General features: G+C 37.4%; 1 protein-coding gene across 2 annotated transcripts; it reads right to left on the bottom strand.

Moving 5' to 3' along the window:
- Positions 1–3,322: 3,322 nt before the first annotated feature.
- On the bottom strand, positions 3,323–8,069 carry etsrp (ETS1-related protein). Of its 2 annotated transcripts, none has more exons than XM_053490615.1 (8): positions 7,944–8,069; positions 7,312–7,393; positions 6,368–6,478; positions 5,574–5,648; positions 5,059–5,250; positions 4,696–4,938; positions 4,412–4,530; positions 3,323–3,969 (listed from the first exon to the last, which is right to left on the bottom strand). In XM_053490615.1, exons 2-8 carry the CDS (start codon positions 7,391–7,393, stop codon positions 3,706–3,708), a joined length of 1,086 nt encoding a protein of 361 aa, XP_053346590.1. In that variant the 5' UTR covers positions 7,944–8,069; the 3' UTR covers positions 3,323–3,705. The 2 variants fall into 2 exon arrangements, with proteins under 2 accessions (XP_053346590.1, XP_053346591.1); XM_053490616.1 differs by having other exon boundaries at positions 6,368–6,445.
- Between the last annotated feature and the right edge of the window lie 5,064 nt (positions 8,070–13,133).

The following is a 13,133-nucleotide window of genomic DNA, read 5'->3' as shown; positions in this document are numbered from 1 at the left end:
AACCCTTTACTGCACCTCCTCCTGGTGTTTAACCCTTTACTGCACCTCCTCCTGGGGTTTAACCCTTTACTGCCCCTCCTCCTGGGGTTTAACCCTTTACTGCCCCTGCCCCTCCTCCTGGGGTTTAACCCTTTACTGCCCCTCCTCCTGGGGTTTAACCCTTTACTGCCCCTGCCCCTCCTCCTGGGGTTTAACCCTTTACTGCCCCTCCTCCTGGGGTTTAACCCTTTACTGCCCCTCCTCCTGGGGTTTAACCCTTTGATAACTGGTACACTATATTGCCAAAAGTATTGGCTCCCCGGCACATGCATATGAACTTGTAGAACTGAAGGCCAACACAGAGAGACTGAGGAGGATCTTCTTCCCACAGGCGATAAGGTCTCTCAACCACAACACCATGCAGGAGTAATAACATCTTTTTAAACATTGACTGGACAATCATGGACACATTCATACACTACATATTTATATATCCGACCATTGCACGTGTCACTTTCTTCAGTCACTTTTCATGCATATTTGCACAGCCACTGCCACTTTCAAATTTTTATATATACCTTTTCCCCCCTATATTTCTATATTTTGTAATATTTTTATTATGCCCTTATTTGTACAGTTTACTTTACTAGTTAAATTTATTTTCTTTCGTATTACTTTTTATTAATGTTTATTCCTTATATACTCAGCAAAAAAGAAACGTCCTCTGACTTTCAACTGTTTTTACTTTCAGTAAACTTAATGTGTAAATATTTGTATGAACACTAAAAGAGTCAACACCATAAGACATAAACTAAAAATGTTTCCCAATGTGTCCCTGAATGAAGGGAGGCTCAAAATCTAAAGTACCAGTCAGTATCTGGTGGCCACCAGCTGCTTGAAGTACTGCAGTGCATCTCCTCCTCATGGACTGCCTATTGCGGACAGTCTGAGCACTGATGGAGGGAGTGTGTGTTTTTGGTGTGACTCGGGCAGTTGTTGTGGCCATCCTGTACCTGTCACGCAGGTGTGATATTCGGATGTACCCATCCTGTGCGGGTGTTGTTACACGTGGTCTGATTATGGTTAATTAAACCTGCATGGAAAACATTGTTTAAACCCTTTACAATGAAGATCTGTAAAGTTATTTGGATTTTTACAACATTATTGTTGAAATACACAGTCCTGAAAAAGGGGCGTTTTTTTTTTTTTTTTTTTTTGCTGAGTATATATAGCTGTTATTTTCTTTTTAAGGTCACTGGCGGTCGTATAAGCATTTCACTGCATATCGTACTGTGTATGACTGTGTATGTGACAAATAAAATTTGAATTTGATTCGCAGGTCGTCTGGTAACCTGCAGGTCGGGTTGGGGCGGGTAAAGATAATTGTCACTTTATTTGCGGGGCGGGTTGGGGCGGGTCATTAAAAACAAAATTAAATAAATGAAAATCCATGTATGTCGCGTGCAATTCCCTATAGCCTATATTAAATATTTGGGAATATCTATTTTCATATTTTATTAAGTTCTTTGATAAGGTCATGTCACGTGACAAGGCATAAAAGCGCCAAGCAGCTCCCGCTGCCAGTCCCAACAAAAACAAAGAAATAAAAATGAAGATGGAAGACGAGGTGCGGGAGAAATTGAGGTCGGAAATTTTATACAATGCCTAGTACAGTATGTCTATATAATGGTCGCGGGTGCGGGACAGGGCGGGTTGTAAAAATAGTGGTGCATTGATATGATGTCGGCCCTTTGCAGCTCTAACAGCCTCAACTCTTCTGGGAAGGTTTTTACACAAGGTTTAGGAGTGTGTTATAGGAATTTTTTGAACATTCTTTCAGAAGCGCATTCGTGAGGTCAGACACTGATGTTGGACGAGAAAGCCTGGTTCGCAGTCTCCGCCCTAATTCACCCCAAAGGTGTCAAATCGGGTTAATGTCGGGACTCTTCCACACCAAACTCGCCCATCCATGTCTTAATGGACCTTGCTTTGTGCACCGGTGCACAGTCTTGTTGGAACTGGAAGGGGGCCGTCCCCAAACTGTTTACACAAAGTTGGGAGCATGAAATTGTCCAAAATATCTTGAAGCATTAAGAGTGCCTTTCACTGGAAGTACAGGGGCCGAGCCCAACTCTACTGAAAACCACCAAACCCAGACTCGTCCAGACAGAGAAGCGTGATTCATCAGAGAACTCGTCTCCTCTGCTCTAGAGTCCAGTGTATGTGTGCTTTACACCACTGTATCTGATGCTTTGCATTGCACTCGGTGATGTAAGGTTTAGATGCAGCTGCTCGGCCATGGAAACCCACTCCATGAAGCTCTCTCTGCACTCTTTTTGAGCTAATCTGAAGGACACATGAAGTTTGGAGGTCTGTAGCTACTGACTCTGCGGACTCTGTCTCAACATCTGCTGACCCCGCCCTGTGATTTTATGAGGCCTAACCGTCTCTGTCTCAATCGCTTCCACTTTGCTACAAAACCACTAATAGTTGATGGTGGAATATTTAGTAGAGAGGGAATTTCATGACTGGAATTATTGCAAAAGAAACACACCTTACTATCAGTCGGGAAATGCGGATGCTCTGTTGTGGTCTAACTACAATAAAAACTGCTGAAGTCCAGCTAACCACATCGAAACGTCAGAAAGAAGCAGCAAAAATAAAAAGCTCATGTTAATCCCTTAAAAATACTTAAATAAAAAACAGGAGAAATTGACCCAAAAATGGTAACTGGATAATCATTAAGATTGCATTTCAATCTGTTCACTTTTTGACACTTTTTAATATTAATTAAAATGAAAGATAAGTAGCAAGCTAGTATCTAGATTAAGAAGTGTTCAGCTGACACAGCAAATTTTTAACAAAAGTCTTGATTTTTTTTATTCTTTAATTAAATAATTTTCCATTAAAAAAAATAATAAATCTAAAAAAAATCTATTTGGCTATGTACTGACAAATATGTTGTAAAACTTAATTTTAATTGTGAAGACTTAAATGAAGGAATAAACAAAATCATTTTATATAACAATTTATTTACACAAATTCACAATCTGACGATGACACAAACTAATCACATCATTTAAAGTACGTTATTCGTGAGTGTTCCAATGCTTAAAAGAGGTAGCTTACAACATTAAAAAATATATATATACTGTATATATACACATATAGTAGATGTGTTTGTTTTTAAAGATAACAAAAATTGCATTTATTACTTAAGGACACAGGTTCAATGGACACAAACTTTCCCATTCATGTCCTTATAGAGTTTGAGTAAAAAAAGCAAACATGAAGTTCATAAAGATTATTTCTTCACTTTATAGTATTAAAAAACAGGCGTATCCACAGATTAAAGTTCTCTGTTTAGGAAAGAGAAAATTGTGCTGAATCCCACACCTAACTCTATAGAAGCCAGACAAGTCCTTAAGTAAGCCTGGGTTCCAATACTGTTTTTGTCGTCCCTGGTCCACCTACTCTTGATAGTCTCCACTTGCCCATCTTAAGATCTGTCCTGTTACTTTAGAATCATCCAGACGCCAATTATTTCCCAAAACGGCAGGTGAAGATGTCCATAAATCCTGATCTTATTAGCATACTAGCAGGTCAGCATTGAAACCTTGACCACTTGTGCTGCAAGTGCTCATACTTCACTTCCAGAAGAAGTCAATGAGGACGTGTTAAAACATGGATGTATTTTGGAACTCCGCCTTCCTCTAGCAAAGTCTGTTAATGTTGCCAGATGTCTGCTGTCTCCTCAGACTTTGTCGGTGGCTGCGATCCTGTGTTCACCGGTGAGATGTTCAGGCTGGCCAGAACTTCCTGAGCGCTTTTCCCAAGCATACTCTGCACGTCGCAGACAAATCGGTAGACGTAGCGCTTGCCAGCTGTTTTGTGGATGATGTTCTTGTGGTAGTAGTAGCGAAGTCCGCGGCTCAGCTTCTCGTAGTTCATTTTAGGTTTATTCTTGCACTGACCCCATCGTTTAGCTACCTGTGTGTATGAGACAAGCAAATGATCAGTCTTCTGGTCTATATGGCTGTTTTGGGGGTCGAATTTGGCTGAAGAGGTCTAAGCATTTTATTAAACTGTAAGGTTGAGTGTGCTACAACCGAACAAGGTACCTGTGTACCATTTGTACACTGAAGCAGACGATAAGAAGTAAAGAATAAAACACTCGAGGACTTTCTGTTATAGTAAAATAATCAAGGATGCGGTAGTATAAAGCAGAGCATGTTCCTGAAGTGTTTTATTCCTCTTATGCCACAACAATGATTAGCAAATTTATTATAGGATGACAAGGAATACTCAGAATTCGATGTTATTGAAGGAGCTGCAGTTATGGTGAATTAATCAACACCTTCTGAAAAATTAGAGTCCTGAACACAACAATGAAATAATAAATATAATCTGGGTGGAATCCTTTCTTTCATACCTCTGCAGGGTCGGACATCTTGAATTCCCATCCGTCACCGGTCCAGCTGATAAAGGTGTGGCACGCTGAGTCTAAGAGAAGCTCCAAGAGGAACTGCCAAAGCTGGATAGGTCCTGACCCTATAAATAGAAAAAAAACAGCAATCAGGAATTGTTTATTAATTTGTTCAATCACATAATCTTCTAGAGAAGCAACCAACAGATGGGTAATTTGACCTGTTTTACATTTTATTTCAACATAAAGAACTGTGATATCAAGATTGGATGTAGAAGAGTAAATCTCACCTGGGTAGGCGGACATCCCAGGAGACACCTCGCTGTCTCTGTCTAGTCTTTGAGACGTTGTAGTGCGTCTCTTCACCACACGAGGTGAAAACGTCTCGGCAGGGAGAGGAGCCGGAGATGAGGATGACGGAGAATGAGCGAGCAGCTGGCTGCAGTAACCGGATGAGGAATAATCCGTCCAGTACGGTATGGGTTTGCTTTGTGTCTCCGTCTTGTATAAACTGTAAGTCCTGTCTCCATCACCTGGACCGTAAAGATGAGGACTTTGGGTTAGCCTGGGTTTGTCCAGGAAGGGTCAAAGAGATGCTAAAATAGATGTTTAGCTACAGCTCGAACCCTGTCCCAGTGTACTGTATGTTGTACCTGTGTGCTCTAAAGCAGATGCTGCTCTATGGTTGAGCTCTTTCGCAGGTTGGTAAAGCCCGCTGGAGTCCACGGGTGAGCCGAACGGTCCGTTCTGAGACGACGGACATGGTGGAAAGAGACTCTGATACGTCTGAGTGGCTGAATCCTGGAAACCTCCTGTCTGTCTCTCCATCACTATACTGTCTGGAACTGAGGACAGACGGGTTATGATGAATACTCACAATCTATAAGTGTAACAGTAAAACACATTGGTCGGCATAATTTGCTAGCTTCAAATCCATAATAACCAAGCTAGCATGTCAAAAAATTCACTAGACGTTTTTACAGGGACCTGAAGTATACAGTGTACAGTACATTCCCTAAATCAGTTCAAGCTGGAAGCTGGACATTAGGGAAGGAAGCTTCTATCAGCCCAGTATATATATATATATATATATATATATATATATATATATATATATATATATTATATATATATATGCTAATCGGTTCCGAAAGGTAGAGCCACTTACCGTTAGTGTATGATGTCCAGCTGCTAAACTCTGGGAAAGTGTCCAGGTTAAATAAACCAGAATCTGTAGAGTGAACTAGAAGTAGAGAAGATTTTATTAATATATGTAGAGAATTTAGAAAATATGAAAAACAGAAAGCATGTACAGAGCAGCCAGGATACTGTTTAGCTAGCTAAGCACTGAGCATGCTACATGCTACATGTTATGAATATACTGCAATACTAAAGAATCTGTCATTATAGTGTAAGAGCAGGATGCAGCCTGTGGCACAGAACAAAGAGACCACCACCTGTGAGCTAACCTTTAACCTTTTGAGTCATAGCTCAAGGTTTCCTAACCTGCACAGGCTACAGCTGGAATAAAAATCACTAAGAGTTTTGCAGTCGAGTAAATCTGTAGTCTACTTCCTTAAGAGATTTAAGTGTTCACACCATTAACCCATATAATTATGTGAAAAATAATATGGTGGCGAGTGTTCTAGGAAGTAGTGCTTTTTTTTTTTTATAATTATATTATAATATTTTTCAAAGAAGGTTCTATCTTTTTAAATATTTAATTAGCATTATGATTGGCATTAAAAAAAAAACATTCACCCCCAGAAACCCCTAGATCATTAGGACACTCAATACACTCACTTAATAATTTAACTTATAATTGTTTAGTTTGTTTTTTTTGTTTTTCGTTCATGATATCTTGTGAATTTCTCTCTTAAAATGTAAGCCTCAGCTTTCAGTGTGATAATCGTGGCTACTGCAGTATAGGAAGTAAAGTTTATCAGTGTGATTTGGACTTACCTTTGGAGGCATTCATGTGGTCCTTGTGCGGTTCTGCGTATGTGTCCACGTACTGCAACTGCCCCGGTCCTTTGCTGTCTAACAAAAAGGACAGGTCTTCACCATTGTAGTCTGTGGGTACATTATTAGAAATATGACAATGAATGAATCCCGCCATCATCAACCACCTCTGATCTTAAAAATCTAGTTTTAAAAAAGGTCTCTCCTAATGTCTTTCCTGTCGTCTTTCTGAATGAATATATGAACCGCAGTCATTTCTTAAAGTGGTCGAATGACCCCACCCTACAGAGTAGTCTAAACTGCAAAAAATAAAAGAGAGGAAGCAGGCTGAGGACGGAGGGATGATGAAAAGGGGAGGAGAGGGGCTGCTAAATCTGTTCGAGAAGGAAGTCTGGAGGAAAGGATTAGGAAAACAGGGAGGGAGCAACAAGAAAAGAAAAAAACGGGTGTATCTTTAACCTGCCACCCCTCGTGGCTTCATTTCTACACCCCGTGTTCTCACTGCGTCCTAAAAAGACCCTGTCTCTTTCCTGACGAGTTATAAATTAGTGTCGTGTCAAGGCCCAGTTTGGTGTTTGTGACAGAGCTGCTGAGATTAGGACTTTACAGTTGAAGGACAGAGGAAATGTTTTGCACGAACACTCAGGAAATATGAGCAGAGAAACATAGAAATGACAAAGATGACTGCTCAGCCTGACAACAGCGGCAGCTTACAGGATTTAAATATTTTAAGTCAGGTTGCCAATAATCAGAAAATTCCTCAACCCTTCTTTTTCAAGTGGTAAACTTTTTTTTTTTTTAATCTGCAGTGGTAAACTAATTCTCATATTCCTTTGTACACAGCACAAATTGCTGTGTGTGTGTGTTGCTTTCAGACTCTTATCCTGCCATTGTAATACAACCTAAATTACATAAAGAATAAAAAATTATAGGCAGTTTATTACCATATGAACTGAAGTCTAATCCGACAGGAACTTCCTGAGTCCTGAAGTCTTCAGTGTAATAACCAGCCTGGTACATCTCCATCTGAGGGAAAAGATCCGAGTTAACAACTTTAAAAATGTTTAAAAGGAAAGACAGATAGACTTACTTTTAATCATTATTTTTTATTATTAATAGATTTTTTTAAACAGTATGTATGTATTTATGAGAGTAAGACAACAAACAAACAAAAGAACAAAAACAAACAAGCCAGCAACATGGTTAAGATCTGTACTACAGAATTGTATTACATAGTCTATTTCACTTTGCTTAATTTTCACAAATAATAAACAACAAACTAATTAAATAAAATTAAAGTAAAATGTGAAATTCTGATTTTTTTTAAGTTGAAATTTAAAAATATTTAAAATTAGCTGAGAAGGATTTTGTCGTCAATTTGACTTAATAAACAAATTCTAAAAATGTAAACACTTATCACAGTATTTTAATAAATTCACGTTATTCAGTTTATTTTCATAAAAGGAAAAAAATATATATATTTTTTACCTTCATTTAATCCCGGAGTTTAAATTGATTATTACTCTTATTATGATAAATATTTCTATAAACACTGAGATTAAGGAGTTAAGGGTACCTTCAAGTTCCTCGCGAGCGTGCTGTTATCCTCCGGGCTCGAGCTCTGCAGGTCAGATTGCGATGTCCTCGCGCTCAGCCCGGCCCGTTATAAAGAGGCGGCGCGTGCGACTGTGAGGGGGGCGAGGGTGCTCTGAGGGGCGTGGTCCGCGCGCTGCTTCGTGACTTCACACGCCGTGACGTCAGACGGGAGTCACGAGCGCAGATTTTGTTACGGTGTCATTGAAAGAAAGAAAAACAATCAGCGTTAATGAAGCGCGAATCGGCGCAGTCACGTGATCTAACTCGAGCTTAACGAGGTTAATGAGCGCCGCTTCTCCCGCTGTACCGACCTGGTTTATTCACCCCGACACTTTATCACCTATTAGTGCTGGAGAGGCTTTACACAAAGCCCGCGCTTAGGGATGCTTTATCTTTATTTAATAAGGAGAAGGAGGAAAAGAAGATGCAGGAAGAGGAATATGTTCTTTTTTATTTAGTTACATATATTTTTATTTTAAAATTTCAAACAAACAATTTATAATAATAATGAAACGTTGGATTACCATTAAAAAAATCTTCCACTACTTCCACTACAATTTCTACCTGTATCGATTTCAGTGTTGTGCAACAAAAAAGTAATATAGTATTATATTTAAAATTAAAAGGTTTTAAGATGAAACTGAGTTGTAATTTTGAATATAATAAAATATAAAAAAAAAAAATTCATACACACACACACACACACACACACACACACACATATATATATATATATATATATATATATATATATATATATATATATATACTGTCTATTATTTTCCCATATTTGTATTTTCCCATATTGTATTTCAGTTTTATTTTTAAATTATTTTAAATATGTTGTTATTATTATTATTATTATTATTATTATTATTATTAATAATAATAATAATCATAATAATAATAATAATAATAATTCCAATTTTTATTTGGAAAAATAAGTTTAATATACATTCTATATCCTATATAAATAGACCTACAGTATGTATGTTTACCTTATTATTCCAAATTAAATCACAGGAATGTCAGTTGACTGCAAACAATATTACAGAATACATAATGCACAATGTGTCTATATATTATGCTCCAGGACAGCCATAAGACATATAGAATAGTAGTCCAGTGGAGAAGAGGATACAGTAGGCTATGATATGCGTATAATTTATTCTATATGTATATTAGTTTTCTTTCACTCATTCTCACTAAGTGCTAAACTTTATAAGTGTTTATGTTTATTTACCTTTTTATTGTCCTGTGTGTATTTCTGAACATGATTTGACTCTGCGAAAAGTTTTGTAATTGCTATTCTATTCACCATGAGGACAAATAGGTCACGTGTCAATACAGAAACATTGTTTCATAAAGTTGAACAAACTGAATGAGTAAGTGAGTGGGTAAGTGAAGGAATGTGGGAAAGAAGAAAAATCCGTGTCTTGTAAAATGTAAAATGCACCACGGTGCTGATTTCTGTGCTTTAATCAGAGCTCTCTGTGCTGCTGGATTCTAGTTTATCTTGAGAAGCCATTCTGCAGAACAATGGGCCGTAAAGTGAGGAGGAGAAGGAGCTGAAATCTCGGCGTGAGTGCTGTGAGGAGATAAGAGAGAACCCGGGGGGCCTTAAACAAAACAAACCGGCCCGAGCTGAGCGAGAAAACACTCCATCTGGAGAAGTGAGTTAGTGCGGAGTCGTGATCGAGTCGGGACTGAAACAGTCGGGGTCGGGTTACTGCTGACAGCGGGGGATGCGGAGGGGGCCGTGTCCCAAATCACACACTCCTCTCACACACACACACACACACACACGGGGCAAAACAGTACACAACCAGAGCAGTTATAAAGACTACTGTCTCATCAATCTATAGAACATGGAAAATTCTTGTCTCTGATTGACTTCTTTAACATTACATCTAAAATTTAAAAGGATTTTTAAATCAATACTAAATTGATAATAAATTCGTGCTTTTTAAAATTCTGCTTTGTCTTCATTTACATTAAACACCAATGCATGCAGTTCATTTAGCTAATGATTATATAAATTAATTCATTAGGCAAAAAAATATTTGCTGGATATAATTATATTAAAATGTAATTAAACAAAACAACATTTGCACAAATCTACATTACCTGGTGGAAGGTTAGGCAAATAAGTATACAGTATAAAGAATAAAACACAGGCTCATTTACATTTAGGCATTTGGCAGACACCCTTATCCAGAGCGTGTTACATTTTTATCTAATCTCATATATACATCTGAGCAGTTGAGGGTTCAGGGTCTTGCTCAAGGGCCCAATAGGGACAACTTGGTGGTTGTGGGATTTGAACCTGGGATCCACATCTCCCCCTGACCCCTGACTTTACTGTCCATTCCAGTATCTTTTAAACTATATACAGTAGGCTTTTTATGATTTTATACCATATTTCCTATATATAGGTGATGCTTGCTGTTAAGGCATCCCTTTATAGTAATATGTTATGTTTAAACATTAAAGTCCTGTCATCACTTAAATTATAGCAGCTATAATCACCCATTCCTTTAAAAATTACATCTTGTCATATTAATGAGAAACTGCATGAAAGTGCAGTCGACTGCAGACATAAAAGCTTCCTCTATCATGGAGATGTCAGAAAACTTGCGATAACAGCTTTACCTCTGACTGTTACAAAGCACTGACACTGGAGACTCCTTCCATACTTGTTGGACAAACACATTTCTCCTTACAGAAAACTTCAGTGGCAATGATTATGTGTTTGAAAGTGTTTCAGTTTTTGCTATAAAACTTTTATGGTAGAGTCATGTAGATATTTTTAACTGTTTTATGTACTTCTGTTTTTAAGTAATAGAGCTGAACTTGGCCAATGCTGGAAAATAACAGCTGCGAGAGAATGCACACAAGCACGAGGACACAATAAGCACCCAGTGTTAAGTACAGTAAGTTAGCTCCTGTGTGGTTTAAAACAGAACCTGGAAGACAATAAAGAACATTCTACCGCAAAATAATGTGTGATACACTGCCAGAGAACATAAAGAGGTGCAAATTTTGTGTACAATTTTACTGAAAAAGCAGAACTTAATGGCCAATAATATTCTCTAATTAATTAATTTTAAGTAATGAAACATACTCTACTGTACTTTTAAGAGAACCACCAGAAACAAATTCTCTGAAAAAGGGATAAAAATTGTGCGATAAAAATTGTGCACACATGTTGTTGAAGTCAGTGTTTTGTTGTTGTTGTTTTACTGAAATGGATACCATATTAATTCTGGAGTAAAAATAAAAGGTCATGGACCTAATTGAGGTCTCTCAGTCCCTCACCAGCACCATGGTCTTGTAGTTTTCATTCTAGATATCTTATACAGTCTGGGTCTGGGTGAGTGTGTGACCCTAACCCTAGGTATACCAGTGTGATTTACTCATCAGATTATAATCTGTAATAGCATATTATTCGATTTTTAAAGAAAATACATTTTAAATAACCTTCCAGTTGTGGCAGATACAAAGCAGCGTGTAACTCCATGTCACAAATCGAGCTTATTATTGGGTACAAGACCGTATGACGTCACTGTTAGTCATTAAGGTGGAAGGAAATGCGATTTAATGACCCAAAACAGGGCAATGAACCCAAACAAAAGCTCTGATTCCAGACTCACTCTGTTGCTCTGACCTCAGCTGCACACACACACACACTGTCTCACTTTCGGTCTATAATTAATCACAAAAACCAATTTTATCGTGTGTAAAGTTGTGAAAAAAGTTCAAAACATGGGCGTGGTTCGCCCTCGCGCACGTTTTATCCTCCTCCTCCTCCTCCTCATCATCATCATTCTCATTTGCAGTTATGCCTAAAAATGTCAGAATAGTGTAAAGTGTAAAAACTAAATGAAACTGTGCATTTTTATACGATTGTGTGTCAAATTTCCCAAAACAAACAAGTCCCCCCCCTCAGCTCGCAGATAATAAAGAGAAACTCGAAGATAATAAAACTTCAATATTTTACCACTCAAAAGTTTAAATACGATATGTGACGCACTTTTCTGTATTTTCTGTTTTAATTGTTTGAAAATTATATCAACTTTTATAAACTTTCTTTTTTAACAGTTTATCCACTTAAGTTTTATTATTAGAACCGTTAAACAATTCTACACATAAATATGGTGTAATCTAACGTCATAATTAAAGTCGAATTTTCCAGTAAAAAAACTAAACTTAATAAAGTATGATTAGCTTTTGTAAGTATTCAGATAAATACAGCCTTGTGGAGGAACTTTTCTCCGCCATTTCCATTATTACACGCACTCTTACATGATAATAGAGGTGTCTGGATTTGTTCTTATTTGTTTTGACACATCATCCTCTGTAAAAAGATCAAATGTAGTATACTCTGTTGCTCTGTGGATCCAAACACACCGGCACATTATAATATAATATAATATAATATAATATAATATAATATAATATAATATAATATAATATAATATAATATAATATAATATAATATAATACCAAAATAAAGAAATAAATGAAGGAAAAGAGCTAGGCCCTATTTTCCTTGTAGCTGTAATGGTACAATCAAGATGACATCATTTGTACAGTACAAGCCCTTTTTGTAAGTCGCTCTGGATAAGAGCGTCTGCCAAATGCCTAAATGTAAATGTAAATGTACAGTTAGTACAAATCTTCAGACCTTTAAGAATCTTTAGAATAATTTAAGATTTCGTGATGAACCTCTACCGCTTTACTGCAAACGCTGAAGTTAATGGTGACTTCAAATAAAATATGCGCACGCAAACACACACCCACACACACACGCACACACACACACACACAAATACGCTATAGAGGAATTTTGGTAAAAGAGGTACCCTTACTGGTACCATCCAGATCCAGGTTCATCTTAGTACCCTTCTCTTGAGGCTGTATTTATTAATTTATTTAAAAATGTTTCACACGATTAAAAATGTATTTGCAAAAACTTTGCAAATGTTTTTGCTGAACTTATTTCCACGCTATATAATTGTAGGCTATAGTAGACACATTAAAACTCAGAGCATTCTTGCCATTATTTGTTTTGCGTTTTTCTTTTCAATAAATAGGGCTCAGGATTGTGCGGTATAGAGTGACATATTCTTTTTCAGCAAGGAAATACATAAGCAATATGAAGAACTGA

The sequence above is a fragment of the Clarias gariepinus genome, unplaced genomic scaffold, assembly GCF_024256425.1.
Source record: "Clarias gariepinus isolate MV-2021 ecotype Netherlands unplaced genomic scaffold, CGAR_prim_01v2 scaffold_30, whole genome shotgun sequence".
Taxonomy (NCBI): Eukaryota; Metazoa; Chordata; class Actinopteri; order Siluriformes; family Clariidae; genus Clarias; species Clarias gariepinus.
This window is presented reverse-complemented; position numbering and strand designations above follow the sequence as displayed.

What these genes read in the sequence shown, in the direction of transcription:
- etsrp (XM_053490615.1), bottom strand. Translation starts at nt 7,393, where the DNA reads ATGGAGATGTACCAGGCTGGTTATTACACTGAAGACTTCAGGACTCAG. An exon ending in CCACATGAATGCCTCCAAAG is followed by an intron (nt 5,649 to 6,367) that starts GTAAGTCCAAAT and finishes CTCTACTTCTAG; the next exon opens with TTCACTCTACAGATTCTGGT. An exon ending in CTGGACATCATACACTAACG is followed by an intron (nt 5,251 to 5,573) that starts GTAAGTGGCTCT and finishes GTCTGTCCTCAG; the next exon opens with TTCCAGACAGTATAGTGATG.